The sequence below is a fragment of the Aquarana catesbeiana genome, linkage group LG09 (assembly GCF_042186555.1).
Source record: "Aquarana catesbeiana isolate 2022-GZ linkage group LG09, ASM4218655v1, whole genome shotgun sequence".
Taxonomy (NCBI): domain Eukaryota; kingdom Metazoa; phylum Chordata; class Amphibia; order Anura; family Ranidae; genus Aquarana; species Aquarana catesbeiana.
In genome coordinates, this window is record NC_133332.1 from 36,987,044 (window position 1) to 37,010,058 (window position 23,015).

The 23,015-nt window shown below is 44.3% G+C and overlaps 1 protein-coding gene across 1 annotated transcript in view; it reads left to right on the forward strand.

Moving 5' to 3' along the window:
• Positions 1 to 558: 558 nt before the first annotated feature.
• LOC141108901 (antigen-presenting glycoprotein CD1d-like) overlaps positions 559 to 23,015 on the forward strand; it is a 52,029-nt gene continuing 29,572 nt past the window's right edge. The window contains exons 1-2 of the mRNA XM_073600870.1: positions 559 to 694; positions 11,331 to 11,588. Of these exons, the coding sequence (XP_073456971.1) occupies positions 646 to 694; positions 11,331 to 11,588 (307 nt within the window). The 5' untranslated portion in view covers positions 559 to 645. The remainder of the gene's footprint in view (positions 695 to 11,330; positions 11,589 to 23,015) is intronic.

Here is a 23,015-nt window from a genome sequence, read left to right on the forward strand (position 1 = left end):
ACATGCTTTACGGGAACAGGATCTTTTTTTTTTTTTTTTGGGTTACAAACACTTTAACTAGTGCTCAGCCTGACACTGATGGAAGTCACAAGACTGCTATATACTGCTGATGAGAAAATTTATTTAGGAGCTTTTATTTACTAAAATGATTGCATTTCCTTGTTCTGTGTACTGTGGATGACCAGATATAGTGAATGCAGAGTCTAGGGTTTAGTAACACTTTAAGTAATTACTATTATTATTATTATTATGAATTTGTGTAGCTCCAACAGTTTGCGCAGCACTTTTCAATGTTTTGACAATGTTTTTTCCGAATAAACAGGTCCATAGCAGAAATTTAAAAATGTCTCTAGTCCATCGGGGGGTGTACAGGTGTGAGAGGTGAATAAGTTATCTTATTCTCTGCAGTCTTTGTTTAAAGGGTAAGGTGTGAGTTTGATCAAGACTGGAGCTGACTGTGTCAGTGGGTAAAAAGTTGAAGTGGAACACAATGCAAAGTACACAATGGATAAGAAAATGTTTTTTATATAAGGCTTTGCAGGGAAGCGAGACGGTCACACGTACAGTCTGGTGTGTAGTCTGCAGCCACATCTATCCTGACCACATTTACTGTATGAGACTGAGGCTGTCTACAGCACCATCATCATGCCAAGCTGCCTTCTCTGTCTTCTGATGAGTTGTGTCACAGTCACAGGTAAGATACTAATAATGTAAAGATTTCAGCACTGCCAGGCAAGCTGGGAGCTTATCACTTACAGCTGCCTGGTATTAAAGTATATGTGCATACTATATGTTAATGACATAAAGGGTACAATAGCATTGAGACAACAGTTTTTGTGTCCCCTCTGTAACATAGTTTTACCTGTTGATCCTGCCATTATTTTCCACTTTACCAAGTTAAACTGCCCAACAAAAGTTTCACTTACAGGGGTTGGAACAAACCATAACAATGGTACTTACAATGGTCAGCTTTTGTTCATATGGCTTAAAGTGCATTTCCACCTTTCCAGGCCTTATATGTTTGTTATTTGTTCCCATTCACACAGCATACCAAAAATATATAGTTTTTAATATTTATTCTCTAATATTTCTTTCCTTTCTAGTGTTTCTTTGGAGCAGGTTTATACATAGGACTGGTATAATTTTTGCTACACCTGCAAAGTAAAGCCTCACTGCCATGGCATGTGTGCCACCCTTTTTTGGCTGCCATGTTAGGTTAAGGTAGATGACCAGGGCCAGTAAACCCGCAGCTCAACTGCCAATTTTTACTGCCCCAGCCATTGATGTAAATGAGACCCAAGAGAATTGTGACGGGAGGGCCCGTGGAACTCAGAATCTCTTGTTAAGTAGGGGATTCCCTTGTTTCAGCTCCCCATACACCTCTTATGTGAGTGAGAAAATATATCTTGGACTACTTAAAATGGGACAGTAATATTTGTCCACAATATCTCCCAGGATGTATGTAGAGACTATTCTTGGTTTGATTGATTCTGAACTCAACATGTTAATTGAGTGAGCTGATCACATTGTCCTCTATACAATGTAGGAGACTGGCCGACACCTATTGGAGCTTCTGCTATTGTGAGAAAATGTCCTGTGGTTGTACTATGATAATTAACTCTTTTACTGTGTGAAGCTCGGTGCCCACAAGTCTGTGTCCTACAGGTCATGTCTCTGAGTCATCTGGTCTGGGTAAATTATTTAGTAAACTAGCTCATGTTAATTAGGTGAATTAGGTTACATTTGTATTGTTAGAGTAATATGAGCAGGAGGGGGGAACCTCATCTTCTCCTGTATATAAGACTGTATTCTGGTTCTAATAAAAAGATAGTCCATGTTAGCATCTAAGCAAGTGTCGCCTTGTTTTATGCTTGGGAGCGGTTGGAATATCTGATATCTGTATTCAGACTGGGAGGAAGTGGTATACTGACGGAAACACTCAAGCGGAGTGTGGGATGTTCCGTGACAAGAATAAAAAAGTATATCAAAGTATTTCTAAACAAATGAAAAAAATATTAATTATGGAAGTACAGGACTATACGAAGAAAAGAAGGAGCCACATTTTGAAGATGTCTCTGTCTCCTGATTTATTCTCAGTATGCTTTTTAAGGACCCCGAAGAAGGGGTGCATTGCCCCCAAAAATGTCTGGATTATTTTTTCTTTCTCCAAAGTTCTTAAAGCGGACCTTCAGTATTTTTTTTTAACTTTCCATCTATTAAATCTTCTGCCCTTGTTGTTGTTTTAACTTTGGATAGTAAAACATTTTTTTTCTGCCAGTAAATACCTTATACAGCCCAATTCCTGTTTCTTGTCTGGTCATTAGCCTAGGCTTATGACATCATGCACAGCTCTATCATTCGTGAGAGTTTCCAAGAAAGGGAGGGGTGAGTCATAAGAGGGCCAATGAGAGCTGCAGAGCTGGAGGTGTGCCTCTGTGTAAATCCAGGAAGTTAACAGGCAGCAGCTTCAGCTGCCCACAGTTAAAATGGATGCAGCCAGACTCAGTGGAGGGAGATTTCTGCAGCATATTTGGCAAATACAGAATCACAGTATATATAAAATAATATGCAAAGTGGTTGGAGGGAAGCTTCAGAATGGCAAAGATGTTTTTATTACAAATTATGTGAGCAGACTGCAGTTCCTCTTTAAGGGTAACAAATAAAAGAGTGTTCAGCTGCATTTTCCACCTGAGTGCATTCAGTTCCTGTTTAACCACTTGTCGACCGCTGCACGCTGATATACGTCGGCTCAACGGCAGCGGTGGGCAAATGGGCGTATCTGTACGTACCCTTTAATTGGAGGGGCTAGCGGACGCACGCGTGCCGCTATGTACAGCACGACCGTGCCCACGGGACTCACTGACTCGATGTCCACCGGTGTCCTGGTGATCGTGTCACGGAGCCACAGAACGGGGAAATGCCTATGTAAACAAGGCATTTCCCTGTTCTGCCTTGTGACATGACAGAGATCACTGCTCCCTGTCATCAGTGATCGCTGTCATGTGACTGGAAGCCCCCCACAGTTAGGATCACTCCCTAGGACACACTTAACCCCTTGATCGCCCCCTAGTGTTTAACCCCTTCATTGCCAGTGTCATTTACACAGTAATCAATGCTTTCTTTTATAGCACTGATCGCTGTATAAATGCCAATGGTCCCAAAATAGTGTCAAAAGTGTCTGATGGGTCCACCATAATGTCGCAGTCATGATAAAAATTGCAGATCGCCGCCATTACTAATAAAAAAAAATTAGAATAAAAATGGCTTAAAACTATCCCCTATTTTGTAGAGGCTATAACATTTGCACAAACCAATCAATATACATTTATTGCGATTTTTTTTTACCAAAAATATGTAGAATACATATCGGCCTAAACTGAGGAAAAAACATTTTTATATATATATTTTTGGGGGATATTTATTATAGCAAAAAGTAAAAAATATAGCTTTTTTTCCCAAAATTGTCACTCTTTTTTTGTTTATAGCGCAAAAAATAAAAATCGCAGAGGTGATCAAATACCACCAAAATAAAGCTCTATTTGTGGCAAAAAAAGGACAACAATTTTGTTTGGGTGCAATGTCGCACGACTGCGCAATTGTCAGTTAAAGCGACGCAATGCCGAATCGCAAAAAGTGCTCTGGTCAGGAAGGGGGTAAAATCTTCCAGGGCTGAAGCAGTTAAAGAGTCTACTAGTTGCAGTGACTTCATGGCATTTATTAAAACTTTGTGTGACTGTGTACCTCTTTACTTTTCTGCCTTGTGTCTCCTATCCAGATGCTGTAAATATGGTAGATTAACTATTGTATAGAAATAAATTGGTCTCTATCGCTATACAGTTTTTTCTCTTCTTTTCCCTTTTTATTCTACATTGAGAAGATAACTGTATAAATATCACCTTAAAGCAGAACTTTACCCATAACAACTTGATAAAAAAAATGTTCTTTAGCAAGAAACATACATTGCACATTAATAATTATGCTGTCAAAATTAGTGTGTGCTGTAAATTGCCTCCAGCAATCCTCCTGTTTCTTCTTGCTGGAGGCTGCCATTTTTCTGAAGCCCAGAGCCCCTGAACAGCAGTAAATCATAAAGCAGAACTAAACCCATAGATTTAACGGCTTCAAAAACCAGTTGCATTCCTGGATTGCTAACTAATTTGCTTGTGTCCTCCACTTGTGTCCTCCACTTGTGTCCTCGCTTGTGTCCTCCACTAATCTGTCAAACCATCAAATGGCCGGTGTCATAACTGATCACATGTGCAGCACTATGGCAGTTGCAGATCAAACAGAAGCAGGTTGTAAAGGATAGAAGGGTTTAATTCCACTTTAAGGATGTCAGCAGACCGGCCTCTACAAACTCGGCAGTGCCTTATAATAGAGAGAAACTGAGCATGTGTAGAGCAGGGTGAAACAGTGTATTACTGGATTTTAAACAGAATAGGCACTTATTTTTAATGTTTTACATTGAAGCTATACCTGCAAAAGGGCCAGCATGAAATGATCTAGCAGGACTTCATTTTCTAAATAAAGTTTCACTTTAAAGCTGAACTAAACCCTCCTATCCTTTTCAGTCAGGGAAGCTGCCATCTTAGTCTCTGTTTGATCTGCAACTGCCATGATGCTGCACATGTGATCAGTTATGACACCAGCCATTGGATGGTTTGAGAGTTTAGTAGAGAGCACAAACAAATGTGGCAGGTTAACATTCCCAGCATGCCTGGAATATAAGGTTTTTTTTTAATGATGGGTTTAGTTTCTACTTTAACCAGTTGCCCGACCGCCGCACGAACATATACATCCTCAGAGCGGCACAGACAGGCAAAAGGACTTACAGGTACGTCCTTGCCTGCCCGCGGGTGGGGGGTCCGATCGGACCCCCCCGTGCCTGCGGCGGTCGGCAAATCCTCCCCGGCGATCGGTGGTGAGGAGGAGGCCATCCATTCGTGGCCCCCCCCTCGCGATCGTTCCCAGCCAATGGGATCATTTTCCTGCCTCTGTATTGTACACAGAGGCAGAGGAAATGATGTCTCTCCTCGGCTCGGTATTTTCCGTTCCGGCGCCGAGGAGAGAAGACTGTAATGTGAGTGCACAACACACACACAGTAGAACATGCCAGGCACACATTACACCCCCGATCCCCCCAATTACCCCCCCGATCCCCCCCCAATCACCCCTCCCCCCTCCCTGTCACACTGACACCAAGCAGGTTTTTTTTTTTTTTTTTTCTGATTACTGTATTGGTGTCAGTTTGTGACAGTTACTGTGTTAGGGCAGTTAGGGTTAGCCCCCTTTAGGTCTAGGATACCCCCCTAACCCCCCTAAAAAAGTTTTAACCCCTTGATCACCCCCTGTCGCCAGTGTCACTAAGCGATCATTTTTCTGATCACTGTATTATGCCGCGTACACACGGTCGGACTTTTCGTCTACAAAAGTCCAACGGACGCTGACGGACTAAAGCTGGCTGGTAATCCGATCGTGTGTGGGCTTCTCCGGACTTTCAACGTACTTTTTTAGCCTCAAATCCGACGTACTTTAGATTTGAAACATGCTTCAAATCTTTACGTCGTAACTACGACGGACCCCGAAATCCGCTCGTCTGTGTGCTAGTCCGACGGACAAAAACCCACGCTAGGGCAGCTATTGGCTACTGGCTGTGAACTTCCTTATTTTAGTCTGGTGTACGTCATCATGTACGAATCCGTCGGACTTTTGTGTGGTCGTGTGTAGGCAAGTCCGTTCGTTAGAAAGTCTGCCACAAGTCCGCCGCAAGTCTGCCGAAAGTCCGCCGGAAGTATGTCGGACAGGCTGTCGGACTTTTGTAGCTGAAAAGTCCGACCGTGTGTACGCGGCATTAGTGTCGCTGGTGACGCTAGTTAGGGAGGTAAATATTTAGGTTCGCCGTCAGCGTTTTGTAGGGACACTGACCCCCATATACTACCTAATGAATGTTTTAACCCCTTGATTGCCCCCTAGTTAACCCTTTCACCACTGATCACCGTATAACCGTTACAGTGACGCTGGTTAGTTCGTTTATTTTTTATAGTGTCAGGGCACCCGCCGTTTATTACCGAATAAAGGTTTAGCCCCCTAATTGCCTGGCGGTTATATGCGTCGCCCCAGGCAGCGTCAGATTAGCACCAGTATCGCTAACACCCACGCACGCAGCATGCGCCTCCCTTAGTGGTATAGTATCTGTACGGATCAATATCTGATCCGATCAGATCTATACTAGCATCCCCAGCAGTTTAGGGTTCCCAAAAACGCAGTGTTAGCGGGATCAGCCCAGATACCTGCTAGCACCTGCGTTTTGCCCCTCCGCCCGTCCCAGCCCAGCCCACCCAAGCGCAGTATCGATCGATCACTGTCACTTACAAAACACTAAACGCATAACTGCAGCGTTCGCAGAGTCAGGCCTGATCCCGGTGATCCCTAACAGTTTTTTTGGTAGCATTTTGGTGAACTGGCAAGCACTAGCCCCAGGCAGCGTCAGGTTAGCGCCAGTACCGCTAACACCCACGCACGCAACGTACGCCTTCCTTAGTGGTATAGTATCTGAACGGATCAATATCTGATCCGATCAGATCTATACTAGCGTCCCCAGCAGTTTAGGGTTCCCAAAAACGCAGTGTTAGCGGGATCAGCCCAGATACCTGCTAGCACCTGCGTTTTTCCCCTCCGCCCCGGCCCAGCCCAGCCCACTCAAGTGCAGTATCGATCGATCACTGTCACTTACAAAACACTAAACACATAACTGCAGCGTTCGCAGAGTCAGGCCTGATCCCTGCGATCGCTAACAGTTTTTTTGGTAGCTTTTTATTGAACTGGCAAGCACCAGCGGCCTAGTACACCCCGGTCGTAGTCAAACCAGCACTGCAGTAACACTTGGTGACGTGGCGAGTCCCATAAGTGCAGTTCAAGCTGGTGAGGTGGCAAGCACAAGTAGTGTCCCGCTGCCACCAAAAAGACAAACACAGGCCCGTCGTGCCCATAGTGCCCTTCCTGCTGCATTCACCAATCCTAATTGGGAACCCACCGCTTCTGCAGCGCCCGTACTTCCCCCATTCACATCCCCAACCAAATGCAGTCAGCTGCATGAGAGGCATTTTTATGTCCTCCCGAGTACCCCTACCCAACGAACCCCCCGAAAAAAGATGTGTCTGCAACAACCACGGATATAGGCGTGACACCCGCTATTATTGTCCCTTCTGTCCTGACAATCCTGGTCTTTGCATTGGTGAATGTTTTGAACGCTACCATTCACTAGTTGAGTATTAGCGTAGGGTACAGCATTCCACAGACTAGGCACACTTTCACAGGGTCTCCCAAGATGCCATCGCATTTTGAGAGACCCGAACCTGGAACCGGTTACAGTTATAAAAGTTACAGTTACAAAAAAAGTGTAAAAAAAAAAAAAGCACACAAACAAAAATATAAAATAAAAAAAAATAGTTGTCGTTTTATTGTTCTCTCTCTATTCTCTCTCTATTGTTCTGCTCTTTTTTACTGTATTCTATTCTGCAATGTTTTATTGTTATTATGTTTTATCATGTTTGCTTTTCAGGTATGCAATTTTTTATACTTTACAGTTTACTGTGCTTTATTGTTAACCATTTTTTTGTCTTAAGGTACACCATTCACGACTTTGAGTGGTTATACCAGAATGATGCCTGCAGGTTTAGGTATCATCTTGGTATCATTCTTTTCAGCCAGCGGTCGGCTTTCACGTAAAAGCAATCCTAGTGGCTAATTAGCCTCTAGACTGCTTTTACAAGCAGTGGGAGAGAATGCCCCCCCCACCGTCTTCCGTGTTTTTCTCTGGCTCTCCTGTCTCAACAGGGAACCTGAGAATGCAGCCGGTGATTCAGCCAGCTGACCATAGAGCTGATCAGAGACCAGAGTGGCTCCAAACATCTCTATGGCCTAAGAAACCGGAAGCTACGAGCATTTTATGACTTAGATTTCGCCGGATGTAAATAGCACCATTGGGAAATTGGGGAAGCATTTTATCACACCGATCTTGGTGTGGTCAGATGCTTTGAGGGCAGAGGAGAAATCTAGGGTCTAATAGACCCCAATTTTTTCAAAAAAGAGTACCTGTCACTACCTATTGCTATCATAGGGGATATTTACATTCCCTGAGATAACAATAAAAATGATTTAAAAAAAAAAAATGAAAGGAACAGTTTAAAAATAAGTTAAAAAAGCAAAAAATAATAAAGAAAAAAAAAAAAAAAAAAAGCACCCCTGTCCCCCCTGCTCTCGCGCTAAAGCGAACGCAAGCATCGGTCTGGCGTCAAATGTAAAAAGCAATTGCACCATGCATGTGAGGTATCACCGCGAAGGTCAGACCGAGGGCAGTAATTTTAGCAGTAGACCTCCTCTGTAAATCTAAAGTGGTAACCTGTAAAAGCTTGTAAAGGCTTTTAAAAATGTATTTATTTTGTTGCCACTGCACGTTTGTGCGCAATTTTAAAGCATGTCATGTTTGGTATCCATGTACTCGGCCTAAGATCATCTTTTTTATTTCATCAAACATTTGGGCAATATAGTGTGTTTTAGTGCATTAAAATTTTAAAAAGTGTGTTTTTTCCCCAAAAAATGCATTTGAAAAATCGCTGCGCAAATACTGTTTGAAAAAAAAAATGAAACACCCACCATTTTAATCTGTAGGGCATTTGCTTTAAAAAAATATATAATGTTTGGGGGTTCAAAGTAATTTTCTTGCAAAAAAAAATTTTTTTTTTTCATGTAATCAAAAAGTGTCAGAAAGGGCTTTGTCTTCAAGCGGTTAGAAGAGTGGGTGATGTGTGACATAAGCTTCTAAATGTTGTGCATAAAATGCCAGGACAGTTCAAACCCCCCCCAAATTACCCCATTTTGGAAAGTAGACACCCCAAGCTATTTGCTGAGAGGCATATCGAGCCCTTGGAATATTTTATATTGTGACACAAGTTGTGGGAAAGAGACAAATTTTTTTTTTTTTTTGCACAAAGTTGTCACTAAATGATATATTGCTCAAACATGCCATGGGAATATGTGAAATTACACCCCAAAATACATTCTGTTGCTTCTCCTGAGTACGGGGATACCACATGTGTGGGACTTTTTGGGAGCCTAGCTGCGCACGGGACCCCGAAAACCAAGCACCGCCTTCAGGCATTCTAAGGGCGTAAATTTTTGATTTCACTCTTCACTGCTTATCACAGTTTCGGAGGCCATGGAATGCCCAGGTGGCACAAACCCCCCCAAATGACCCCATTTTGGAAAGTAGACACCCCAAGCTATTTGCTGAGAGGTATAGTGAGTATTTTGCAGACCTCACTTTTTGTCACAAAGTTTTGAAAATGAAAAAAAGAAAAAAAAAATTTTTTTCTTGTCTTTCTTCATTTTCAAAAACAAATGAGAGCTGCAAAATACTCACAATGCCTCTCAGCAAATAGCTTGGGGTGTCTACTTTCCAAAATGGGGTCATTTGGGGGGGGTTTGTGCCACCTGGGCATTCCATGGCCTCCGAAACTGTGATAGGCAGTGAAGAGTGAAATCAAAAATTTACACCCTTAGAAATCCTGAAGGCAGTGATTGGTTTTCGGGGCCCCGTATACGGCTAGGCTCCTAAAAAGTCCCACACATGTGGTATCCCCATACTCAGGAGAAGCAGCTAAATGTATTTTGGGGTGCAATTCCACATATGCCCATGACCTGTGTGAGCAATATATCATTTAGTGACAACTTTGTGCAAAAAAAAAAAAAAATTGTCACTTTCCCGCAACTTGTGTCAAAATATAAAACATTCCATGGACTCAACATGCCTCTCAGCAAATAGCTTGGGGTGTCTACTTTCCAAAATGGGGTCATTTGGGGGGGGGGGGGTTGTGCCATCTGGGCATTTTATGGCCTTCAAAACTGTGATAGGTAGTGAGGAGTAAAATCAAAAATGTACGCCCTTAGAAATCCTGAAGGCAGTGATTGGTTTTCGGGGCCCCGTACGCGGATAGGCTCCCAAAAAGTCCCACACATGTGGTATCCCCATACTCAGGAGAAGCAGCTAAATGTATTTTGGGGTGCAATTCCACATAGGCCCATGGCCTGTGTGAGCTATATATCATTTAGTGACAACTTTTTGTAAAATTTTTTTTGTCATTATTCAATCACTTGGGACAAAAAAAATGAATATTCAATGGGCTCAGCATGCCTCTCAGCAATTTCCTTGGGGTGTCTACTTTCCAAAATGGGGTCATTTGTGGGGGTTTTGTACTGCCCTGCCATTTTAGCACCTCAAGAAACGACATAGGCAGTCATAAATTAAAGGCTGTGTTCCAGAAAATGTACCCAAGTTTGTAGGCGCTATAACTTTTGCGCAAACCAATAAATATACACTTATTGACATTTTTTTTACCAAAGACATGTGGCTGAATACATTTTGGCCTAAATGTATGACTAAAATTGAGTTTATTGGATTTTTTTAGAACAAAATGTAGAAAATATCATTTTTTTTCAAAATTTTCGGTCTTTTTCCGTGTATAGCGCAAAAAATAAAAACGGTAAAGGTGATCAAATACCATCAAAAGAAAGCTCTATTTGTGGGAAGAAAAGGACGCAAATTTCGTTTGGGTACAGCATTGCATGACCGCGCAATTAGCAGTTAAAGCGACGCAGTGCCAAATTGTAAAAAGTGCTCTGGTCAGGAAGGGGGTAAATCCTTCCGGGGTTGAAGTGGTTAACTCAATTTATAATCTGTATGGTTGTTTTATACACATATAAAAGATCCCCCTACCCAGGGGCGTCCCGTCCATTAAAGGCGCACAGGTTCCGCCTCCCATTTCCATCACCGCGGCCACCCCCTATTCAAGCGTCTTGTCCCTTTCAGGATGCCGGGCGCATGAATTACAGCGGCGGGGGTGTTTTTTTGAAGCACCTGATTAGAGCCAGAGACTCTAATAGGCTTCAAAATACGGTGGGCTCTGGACGCAGAGCCTTGTGCTTGGAGCCCACGCAGGTGTGTTAGAAAAGCAAACGAATATTCGCTTTTCTAAACACTGAATCGCCTCTCTGCCAATCAGGAAGTGTGGGTCTACCAGTTTCCAGGTTGGCTGAAAGGACAGGTGATCCTATTGGACACCTAGGAGGAGGAAGAGGAGGGAGATGCATGGCAGAAGCTGCTGTGATCCACAGGAGGAGGATGAAATAAAGCTGAGTAGATGGGGACCGATGGGGACCATCCTCCCGGCCGACCGTGGTTGTTTGCCACTCCCCCAAAAGAAAAAACCACCAGCTGCCACTGCTCCTATCTATCTATCATTTTCAGTAATGCATTTTATTCTTTTGTGTAGGGTGCTTTGAGCTCACATTTACTCAGACAACAGAAGTTACAGAGAACATGACCATGTACCCCTGGGGCACTGCACAGATTGGTGGCATTATAACTCTTGCTTTTCACAATAACTCCAAAGAGATAACCTTCACCCAGAGCTGGTCTAAAGGGAACCTGTCAGAGTTTGAGTGGAACTTCTTCCAAATGGTTCTTATCAACTATGCCAATTACGTCAAAAAACACATCATAACGAAGTCACAGACTGCTAGATTAAAAGGTAAACCTCACCGTCAGATCCAATGAACTAATCCCCACCCTTTCTGATGACCCATCTTTCCTTTCGACACAGATTGTTTATTTAATAAAGAACTATAGAAGTGTGACTACAAAAAAATACCAAGTGGTCCGTTATACCGGCTCCCTTTTCAATCTTTTTCTGTCTTTTCAACTGTTTTTAGTATAGATGTACACTACATTGTCAAAAGTATTGGGACACCTGCCTTTACGTGCACGTGACCTTTAATGGCTTCCCAGTCTTAGTCCGTAGGGTTCAATATTGAATATACTGCCCACCCCTTGCAGCTATAACAGCTTCAACTCTTCTGGGGAGGCCTTCCACAAGGTTTAGGAGTGTGTCTATGGAAATGTTTGACCATTCTTCCAGAAACGCATTTGTGAGGTCAGGCACTGATGTTGGACGAGAAGGCCTGGCTCGCAGTCTCCAATCTAATTCATCCCAAAGGTATTCTATCGGTTGAGGTCAGGACTCTGTGCAGTCCAGTCAAGTTCCTCACCCCAACCTCACTCATCCATGTCTTTATGGACCTTGCTTTGTGCACTGGTATGCAATCATGTTGGCAGTGATGGGAGTAATTCACACATGTGCAAGTCACAAGCAAGTCTTAAGTCTTAACCTTCAAGTCACAAGCAAGTCCCAAGTTACTGTGGCGAAAAGCAAGCAAGTCAAGTCGAGTCCCTGCTAGAAGTCAAGCAAGTCAAGTCAAGTCATTTATTTTGGTCAAGTCACAAATGAAGTCAAAATACTGATCCACCCCAAAGCCGGGACTTGGGGGGAGCTTTTTTTTTGTGGGGGGGCGGCTTTTGCCTAGGCCAAGACACAGCACTGGTGGTGCCAAGTCATTGCAAGTCAAATAGCCCAAGTCAAAGTCAAGTTGCAAGTCATTAGTGACAAGTCAAAGTCAAGTCGAGTCATTTATTTAATTTTGTCAAGCAAGTCGCAAATCCTCAAACAGGTGACTTGAGTCCCCCACCTCTGCATGTTGGAACAGGAAGAGGCCATCCCCAAACTGTTCCCACAAAGTTTGGAGCATGAAATTGTCTAAAATGTCTTGGGATGCTGACGCCTTAAGAGTTCCCTTTACTGGAACTAAGGGGCCAAGCCCAACCCCTGAAAAACAACCCCACACCATAATCCCCCCTCCACCAAATGATTTGGACCAGTGCACAAAGCAAGGTCCATAAAGACATGGATGAGTTTGGGGTGGAGGAACTTGACTGGCCTGCACAAAGTCCTGACCTCAACCTGGTAGACCACCTTTGGGATGAATTAGAGCGGAGACTGTGAGCCAGGCCTTCTCGTCCACATCAGTGCCTGACCACACAAATGTGCTTCTGGAAGAATGGTAAAACATTCCCTTAGACACACTCCTAAACCTTGTGGACAGCCTTCCCAGAAGAGTTGAAGCTGTTATAGCTGCAACGGGTGGGCCAACACAATATTGAGCCCTACGGACTAAGGCCCCATACACACTATTAGATTTTCTGCAGATTTTTGTCTTCAGATTTACCAAAACCATGTAGGGCAAGGGCCTGCCTGATTGAAACTCTTAAGGCTTGACCTCATAATATATGGTTTTGGTAAATCTCAGGACAAAAATCTGCAGAAAATCTACTAGTGTGTATGGGGCTGAAGACTGGGATGCCACTAAAGTTCATGTGCGTGTAAAGGCAGACGTCCCAATACTTTTGACAATAAAGTGTATGTGTGTCCTGAATATTGTTAAAATAACTATTGGCTGACTCACTACCTCTGCTGGAACTCCTTTGCAAACATCAGCTATTCTTTTGGAAAACAATCATTTCTAATATAATTTTACACTTACATTACCTCCTGCTAGTCTGAGGTCATATCATGAACTGTATTCACCACCTTAAAGAGGAGTTCCACCCAGGGGGGGCGTCAAAAAAAAAAAAAAAATTAAAAGTCAGCAGCTACAAATACTGCAGCTGCTGACTTTTAATTGGACACTTACCTGTCCCTGGGTCCAGCGATGCGGGGGATTGAAGCCCCACTCGTCCCCCCCCCTCCCCTCATCGGCGCTGGCATTTCAACTGTGGGCGCCGGGCTGTGGCTTCACAGCCTGGCACCCACTGCGCATGCGCGAGCGGCGCCGCGCGCCGTGATTGGCCGCTCAATCACCTGGGTCCCAGATGATTGACAGGAGGGAGGGAGCAGAGCGGAGCCCTTCCTGTGCCGAGGGGGAAGTGATGTCACCAGCCCAGGCTAAGGAACAGGCAGACTACAAGGGACCACCTAGCAACAGGCATTTAGAGGTAAGTGAAAAAAAAAATATCCAAATGTTTTTTTGTTTTTTGTTTTTTAGAATTTTTCCAGGTAGTTTTGTTTTTTGGGTGGAACCCCACTTTAATGTATTTAAATGTTTCATTGATGTCTCCCTTTTCCTTGTTTCCTCAAGAGTGTACATATTAAGTACTCCTGATATGTTTTATCCCTCAGACCTTTTATCATTTTTGTTGCCCATCTCTGGATTTGCTCTTATTGATATCTTTTTGTAACTTTACACAGTATTTTAAAGTGATATTAACTGCTTCCCAACCACCCGCCGCAGTTATACTGTGGCAGGTTGGCTCCCCTGCTCAAGCCGTCATAGCTATACGTTGTCTCTCGGGGTCGGGATAGCAGGCGCGCGCCGGCTGCACAGCGGGGGTGCCGATGCTCGTGGCTGACGGTCACGATGACCGCCGGCCACGAGCGATCGTGAGCAGGAGACACAGAACAGGGACGAGTGGATGTAAACACACACTTCCCTGTTCTGTTCTGAAGGGGAGTGATGGATCGTGTATTCCTATTAGCTAGGAACCACGATCCGTCACTTCCTCTAGTCAATTCGATATTCCAGTCGCACACGTTCCCGGACAAATGGCAATAGAACATTATCGGGTGCTGTAACGATTACCAGTTGGGTTCTGGAAGCATCAAACAGAAGTACATCTTCGCCAGCACACCATGGATCAGCAAACAAGATTGTCCAAAAAAGGTTTTTAATCGAAAACGGTCACATCACAAGAGAGGTGCAACGTTTTGGGGCCGCGCAGGACCCCTTCGTCGTAGGGGTCCTGCGTGGCCCCGAAACGTTGCACCTCTCTTGTGATGTGACCATTTTCGATTAAAAACCTTTTTTGTACAATCTTGTTTGCTGATCCATGGTGTGCTGGCGAAGATGTACTTCCTCCAGTCAGTCCCCTCCCCCTTCAGTTAAAATCACCTCCCAGGGAACACAGTTAACCCCTTGATCGCCCCCTAGTGTTAACCCCTTCACTGCCAGTAACATTTTTACAGTAATCAATGCATTTGTATAGCATTGATCTCTGTATTAATAGCAATGGTCCTAAAAATGTGTCAAAATTGTCCGATGTGTCCGCCATAATGTCGTAGTCACGATAAAAATCACAGATCGCTGCCATTACTAGTAAAAAAAATAATAATAAAAATGCTATAAATCTTTTTTTTTATATATATTTTTGGGGGATATTTATTATAGCAAAAAGTAAAAAATAATGTGTTTTTTTCAAAATTGTCGCTATTCTTTTGTTTATGGCACAAAAAATAAAATCCGCAGAGGCAATCAAATACCACCAAAAGAAAGCTCTATTTGTGGGGAAAAACAGACATCAATTTTGTTTGGGTACAATGTCGCACGACCGCGCAATTGTCAGTTAAAGTGACGCAGTATAGAATCGCAAAAAGTGCTCTGGTCAGGAAGGGGGGTAAATCCTTCCGGGGCTGAAGTGGTTAAAGGCAAAAATAGATTAAAAATAACAAACATGTCATACTTTTGCACAGAGCAGCCCTGATCCTTCTCTTCTTGGGTCCCCCGATGGCTCTCCTGGCCCCTCCGTCCTGCTGAATGCTCCCAGAGCAAGCAGTTTGCAATGTGGGCACCCAAGCAGGCGTGCTCCTCAGCCGCTGCTCTGCATGTAGAATCATTTTTTTTTCAATGACCCTAGTTCCTCTTTAAGCAGGGTAATACGTTTGCAACAGGGTATAGAGACTTTAAAAGAAGACCTAGATAAAATAGAAGGGTGTGCAGCAATGTGGCAGATGAGGTTCTGCATTGAAAAATGCACTTTGGAATTGCATGCAAAATACTTGGATGCTAGGGGGAGAACCTCTTAAGGAATCAAAGATTTTAAGATCCTAGTTGATCGGAGATTTAACACTAACATACAATCCCAAGCTGCAGCAAGCAAGTCTAGCAGACTATTATCGTGCATTAAAAAGGGTATCTACTCAAGAGATAAAACTATAATTCTACCTACCACTTAAAGCGGGGTTCCCGCGACCATTCCTATTTTTTTTTTGTAGTCATTCAGACACTTATACAATCATAAAGTGATGCTCACTGTTTTGGTTTTTTAAATCTGCTGCTGTCCATTTTCGTTTTCAATAAGTATTTATAAAAATTGATCCTGGCCGTTCCCATCTTGCTTGTGGGCATGTGAAGCCCACAAGCATTGATTTCCGGGATCCGGTAAATGCTGAGCTCCCAGCATTCACCGCTATTTCCCACGCATGCTCAGTGTTTACGGCGTGCAGCGCCGTAAACGTTAGGGTTGCCATCACAACGGGCGGCGTTCTTCTTTCGAAATCCTGTGAGAACTCGCAGAAGGCCTCCGCAATGACTCCTGGGAACAATGACACGAGCTCCCAGGAGACAGTGCAGCACACAGGAAATTACGTAATACCAGCAGAATACCCGCCCATATCTGCAGTGGACTCATACAGGAAGCAGAGAAGGACATGGAAAAAACGCAGGTACAAAAGAAAAAAAAAAAAACAAAACCTCAGTTTATAACTGAATACATTCCTGGCATGTGATTGAGCAAAAGATGTAAAATAGGGTGGAACTCCGCTTTAACAAAATTCTGGTTTGGCCACATCTTGAGTGAGTATGTGATCCAGTTTTGGTTACCATTCCTCGGGAAGGATGTCCTTGAACTAGAGAAAGTCCAGAGAAGGGCAACAAAACTAATAAAAGGGGGTGGACCTCAGTTATGAGGAACAACCACACAAATTAAATGTATTCTCCCAAAAGAAGGGGCACTTAAGAGGGAATATGATTGCAATATACAAATATACTTTGAACATTGACTGTATCAAACTATTTAATCTAATGCCGCGTACACACGGTCGGACTTTCTATCCTACTTGGTCCGGCACACTTTCTGACGGACTTTGTCCGCCAGGTGCGCCGGACTTTAAAACGGACGGACTTGCCCACACACGCCCGGACTTTGCGGCGGGCTAAGTCTGCCCGTCTTTCCGACGGACTTTCGCCGGAGTTCCGGCGGACTTTCAGAATGAATGGACTTGACCACACACGGACAAGTCCGTTCATTTTGACGGCTTTTATCGGCGAGATTGACACCTTGCGAGCCCCGTCGCAGGCATACCAGGCCCTTAGGTCTGGTATGGATTATAAGGGGCACCCCATACGCTGAAAAAACGGCGTGGGGTCCCCCCTAAAATCCATACCGGACCCCGATCTGAGCACGCAGCCTGGCCGGTCAGGAAAGGGGGTGGGGACGAGCGAGTTCCCCCCTCCTGAACCGTACTAGGCCGCATGCCCTCAACATGGGGGGGTGGGTGCTTTGGGGGAGGGGGGCGCCCTGCGGGGCCCCCCCACCCCAAAGCACCTTGTCCCCATGTTGATGAGGACAAGGGCCTCTTCCCGACAACCCTGGCCGTTGGTTGTCGGGGTCTGCGGGCGGGGGGCTTATCGGAATCTGGGAGCCCCCTTTAATAAGGGGGCCCCCCACCCTATGTGAATGAGTATGGGGTACATGGTACCCCTACCCATTCACCTAGGGAAAAAGTGTAAGTAATTAAACACACTACATAGGTTTTTAAAATATTTTATTAAACAGCTCCGGGGGGGATCTTCCTCCGGCTTCGGGGGTCTTCTTCCGTCTTCGGGGGTCCCTCCGCTTCATCTTCTCCAGGTGTCTGGTTGGTTCTTCTCCGCTCTCTTCTCCCGGTGTTCCAGTTCTTCGGCCGGCTCCTCTGCTGTCTTCAGGTAGCTCTCTTGCCAGCAGAGGTCCGGACTTCTGGGCTTCTGGGCTTCTGGGCTTCTTGTCTTGTCTTCTCTTCCCCAGATGTTGACACGACGCTCTCTACGGCTGGACTGCTCTCCGAGGGCTGCGTTGTGACTTATATAGGTGGAGACCCCGCCCCCTTTTGATGTCACAGTCCCTGGGCATGCTGGGACTGTGACGTTTTAGGGGGCATGGTCAACATCACCCAGTGACCACGCCCCCTAAAACGTCACAGTCCCAGCATGCCCAGGGACTGTGACATCAAAAGGGGGCGGGGTCTCCACCTATATAAATCACAACGCAGCCCTCGGAGAGCAGTCCAGCCGGAGAGAGCATCGTGTCAACATCTGGGGAAGAGAAGACAAGACAAGAAGCCCAGAAGCCCAGAAGTCCGGACCTCTGCTGGCAAGAGAGCTACCTGAAGACAGCAGAGGAGCCGGCCGAAGAACTGGAACACCGGGAGAAGAGAGCGGAGAAGAACCAACCAGACGCCGGGAGAAGATGAAGCGGAGGGACCCCCGAAGCCGGAAGAAGACCCCCGAAGCCGGAGGAAGATCCCCCCCCGGAGCTGTTTAATAAAATATTTTAAAAACCTGTGTAGTGTGTTTAATTACTTACACTTTTTCCCTAGGTGAATGGGTAGGGGTACCATGTACCCCTTACTCATTCACATAGGGTGGGGGGCCGGGATCTGGGGGCCCCCTTGTACGCGGCATTAGATTTCCAAAGAAGACATGTGGTCACCTAATAAAGGACAATAAGCTTTTAAGTCTTAACCGCTTGCCGACCAACCACCGTCATTTTACTGCGGCAGGTCGGCATGATCCCGCGAACCGTTGTAGCTATACGCCGGCTCGCGGGATTGGGATGGCAGGCGCGTGCATGCCCACGCCCGCTGCACTGCTGGGGTGCTGATGCTCGTGGCCGGCGGTCGCGATGACTGCTGGCCATGAGCAACCGCGAGCACGAGGGACAGAACATGGAAGTGTATGTGTAAACACACAAATCCATGTTCTGTTCTGAGAGGAGTGACAGATCGTGTGTTTCTATTAGCTAGGAACCACGATCTGTCACTTCCTCTAGTCAGTCCCCTCCCCCTTCAGTTAGAATCACCTCCCAGGGAACACAATTAACCCCTTGATTGCCCCTAGTGTTAACCCCTTCACTGCCAGTGACATTTCTACAGTAATCAATGCATTTTTATAGCACTGATCGCTGTATAAATGCCAATGGTCCCAAAAATGTGTCAAAATTGTCCAATGTGTCCGCCATAATGTCACATTCATGATAAAAAACGCAGATTACCGCCATTACGATCAAATACCACCAAAAGAAAGCTTCATTTGTGGGGAAAAAAGGACGTCAATTTTCTTTGGGTGCAGCGTCGCATGACCACGCAATTGTCAGTTAAAGCAACGCAGTGCCGAATCGCAAAAAATGGCCCGGTCATTCAGCAGCCAAATCTTCCGTGGCTGAAGTGGTTTAACCGCGTAGGGGGTTCTTTACTGTTAGAGCAGTGAGGATGTGGAACTCCCTTCCACAGTAGGTGGTGTCAACAGAAAGTGCTGATAAATTAAAAAAACTTTTAGATGTGTTTTTCAGTACACAATGTACAGAGATATGGAAGCACACATACACACACTGAACTGAATGGACATGTGTCTTTATTCAACCTTACCAACTAAGAAGTGGATCCCAAAAACATTTTGTAGACAATAAAAGGTTTTGAGATGGATTTACAAAAAATATTTGTTTTTTTGTGTTTTTCGCCTACTTAGGTCATTTAGATCTGAGAATGGCAGATAGCATGATAAATGTGTATTTTTATTTTCTATTCATTTGATCTATCCAAGGTAGCTTAGGTAAAGGCTAGGGATGAGCCGAACACCCCCCAGGTTCGGTTCGCACCAGAACCTGCGAACGGACCAAAAATTTACGCAAACTTTAGAACCTCATTTAAGTCTATGGGATTTGAACATTCAAAATCAAAAGTGCTAATTTTAAAGGCTAATTTGCATGGTATTGTCCTAAAAAGGGTTTGGGGACCCGGGTCCTGCCCCAGGGGACATGTATCAATGCAAACATTTTTTTAAAAAACAGCCGTTTTTTCGGGAGCAGGGATTTTAATGATGCTTAAAGTGAAAAAAAAAGTGAAATATTCCTTTAAATATCATACCTGGGGGGTGTCTATAGTATGCTTGTAAAGTGGCGCGTGTTTCTCGTGTTTAGAACAGACCCTGCACAAAATGACATTTTTAAAGGAATAAAAGTCATTTAAAACTGCTTGCGGCTTTAATGTAATGTCAGGTCCTGGCAATATGGATGAAAATCAGTGGGACAATCGGCATGGGTACCCCCCAGTCCATTACCAGGCCCTTTGGGTCTTGTATGGATAGTAAGGGGAACCCAGCACCCAAATTAAAAAAAAAGGAAAGGCGTGGGGCCCCCAGGCCCTATATACTCTGAACAGCAGTATACAGGCGGTGCAAACAAGACAGGGACTGTAGGTTTGTTCTTAAGTAGAATCTGTTTGTAATTTTGAACTGGTACATTTTTAAAGTGTAGCTCCAGGAAAAAAATCTTTTTTTTAAGCTTTTTGGAAAACATAGGGAAGGGTTATCACCCCTGTAACATTTGTTTTGCTGTCTGTGCATCTCTTCAGAAGATTTCCCCTCACTTTCTGTCCCAATGACAAATGCTTTTTGAAAATTTGGGGGTTTTAGTGAAACAAGGATTGGTGATAAAGCATCAGTGGAGAGGAGACATTTTTTTCCCACATTAACTCTTACAGGAGAGAATTTCCCTTCCTAGGGGTAGATTTCATCTCACTTCCTGTTGTCTCCTTCCGTTTGCAAATAGGAGTCGTTTGTAAGTTGGATGTTTGAAAGTAGGGTCATGCCCTATATACTCTGCAGAAAGATGTTGGTGTCCTGCCCTATATACTCTGCCTTAGATGTTGGTGTTGCCACAACACTGTAAGCCCTCACAGTTACTCTTGGTGGGCGCAGGAACGGGCCCTGCTAAGAAATATTAGATCAAGAATTGTAATTACATGCACCTGTTGAACAGGGGCAGAAAAATTGGGCCTTAGGCACTGGTGCCACAACACTGCAACCCCGCACAAATACTCTAGTTGAGCGCAGCAACAAACCCTCCTGCAAAATATTGCATCAAAAATTGTTATTACACGCCCCTGTTAAACAGGGGCTGAACAATTGGGCCTCAGGCACTGGTGCTGGTGCCACAACACTGCAACCTCTCACAGATACTCTAGTTGGCGCGCAGAAACGAACCCTCCTGCAAAATATTGCGTCAAAAATTGTAATTACATGCCCCTGTTAAACAGGGGCTGAAAAATTGGGCCTTAGCCACTGGTGGCGGCACCCAGAACCAAAAATATTCTTCCAAGCTATCAGCATGATCATTGAGGAGGAAGAGGATCAGGGCCGATCCTATGGTCACAGACGCCTGGGTGCAGAAATATTTCTGGCGCCCCCACATGGGCGTGGTCATCTTACCAACTCCTCCCCTTTACAAATGTTACTATGGCAACGACTCAAACACAGAGATGCTCCCCTAAGAAGTCTTTGTTACCCTAGGATCCTCCCATGATCTTTTAATAATAAAGAAAATACAGGAAGAGTGTACACTAATGAGACCTGGAGGGGAGTCTCTCTGATGCACACAGAGAGGGCTTCTGTTAGAGAGTCTGTTAGAAAGAGCCCCCAGACATAGTACAGGAGATGGTCAGAGACTGTAGACATGATACAAGAGACAGTCAGAGACTGCAATCATAGTACAGGAGATGGTCAGAGACTGCAGACATGGTACAGGAAATGGTCAGAGACTGCAGACATACTACAGGAGATGGTCAGAGACTGCAGACATAATACAAGAGATGGTCAGAGACTGCAGACATGTTACAAGAGATGGTCAGAGACTGCAGACATGTTACAAGAGATGGTCAGAGACGGCAGACATAGTACAGGAGATGGTCAGAGAATGCGGACATATTACAGGAGATGGTCAGAGACTGCAGACATACTACAGGAGACGGTCAGAGACTGGAGATATAATACAGGAGATGGTCAGAGACTGCAGACATACTACAGGAGATGGTAAGAGACTGCAGACATAATACAGGAGATGATCAGAGACGGCAGACATAATACAAGAGATGGCCAGAGACTGCAGACATAATACAGAAGATGGTCAGAGACTGCAGACATAATACAAGAGATCGTCAGAGACTGCAGACATGTTACAAGAGATGGTCAGAGACTGCAGACATAATACAAGAGATGGTCAGAGACTGCAGACATGTTACAATAGATGGTCAAAAACTGCAGACATAGTACAGGAGATGGTCAGAGAATGCGGACATATTACAGGAGATGGTCAGAGATTGCAGACATATTTCTGCATATAGATGGGCGTAGTTCAAAGTTAATCATTGGAGTTTGTTATAGACCACCCAATGTTAACGAGGAGGTGGAGACTCAGCTCCTTACACAGATGGAAAGAGCTGCAAGGGCTGGGACAGTGATAATAATGGGGGATTTTAACTACCCAGAAATTGACTGGAGTAATGGCACTGCTGGGACAGTTAAAGGGCATAAATTTATAAACCTATTACAGCACAATTTTATGGTCCAGTTTATTGAGGCCCCAACTAGGAATGAAGCTCTGTTGAACCTGGTAATCTCAAACCATGCAGAGCTTATTACTAATGTCCAGATAAAGGAACACCTGGGTAGCAGTGATCATAACATGATTTCATTTTATGTTAGCTGTAAACAAGAAATACATACGGGAAAGATAAAAACACTTAACTTCAAGAGAGCAAATTTTCCAAGGATGAGGGCTGCTCTCCAGGATTTAGACTGGGAGGGAATATTTGCAGAAATGGGAATTCTTCAAAAAGACTGTTTGGGACCTCACTGCAAAGTATATTCTCATGGGCAATAAGTTTAAAAGGCTAAAAACAAAACCTATGTGGCTCACGGCCAAAGTTAAAGAAGCTATAAACAATAAGAAAAGAGCTTTTAAAAAATATAAAGCTGAAGGAACACTAATGTTGTTTAAATGTTACAAAGAATTTAACAGAACATGTAAAAATGAAATCATGGATGCAAAAATTCCAAACGAATGACAAATTGCAAAAGATAGTAGGACAAACCCCAAAAAATTCTTCAAATATATTAATAGTAAAAAGGTCAGGTCTGAGCATGTAGGCCCTTTACAAAATAATCTAGAGTGGGTGACTGGGGACAAAGAGAAGGCAAATTTATTAAATACTTTCTTCAGCTCTGTGTATACAAAGGAGCATGGGGGAGCTCATGTCCAT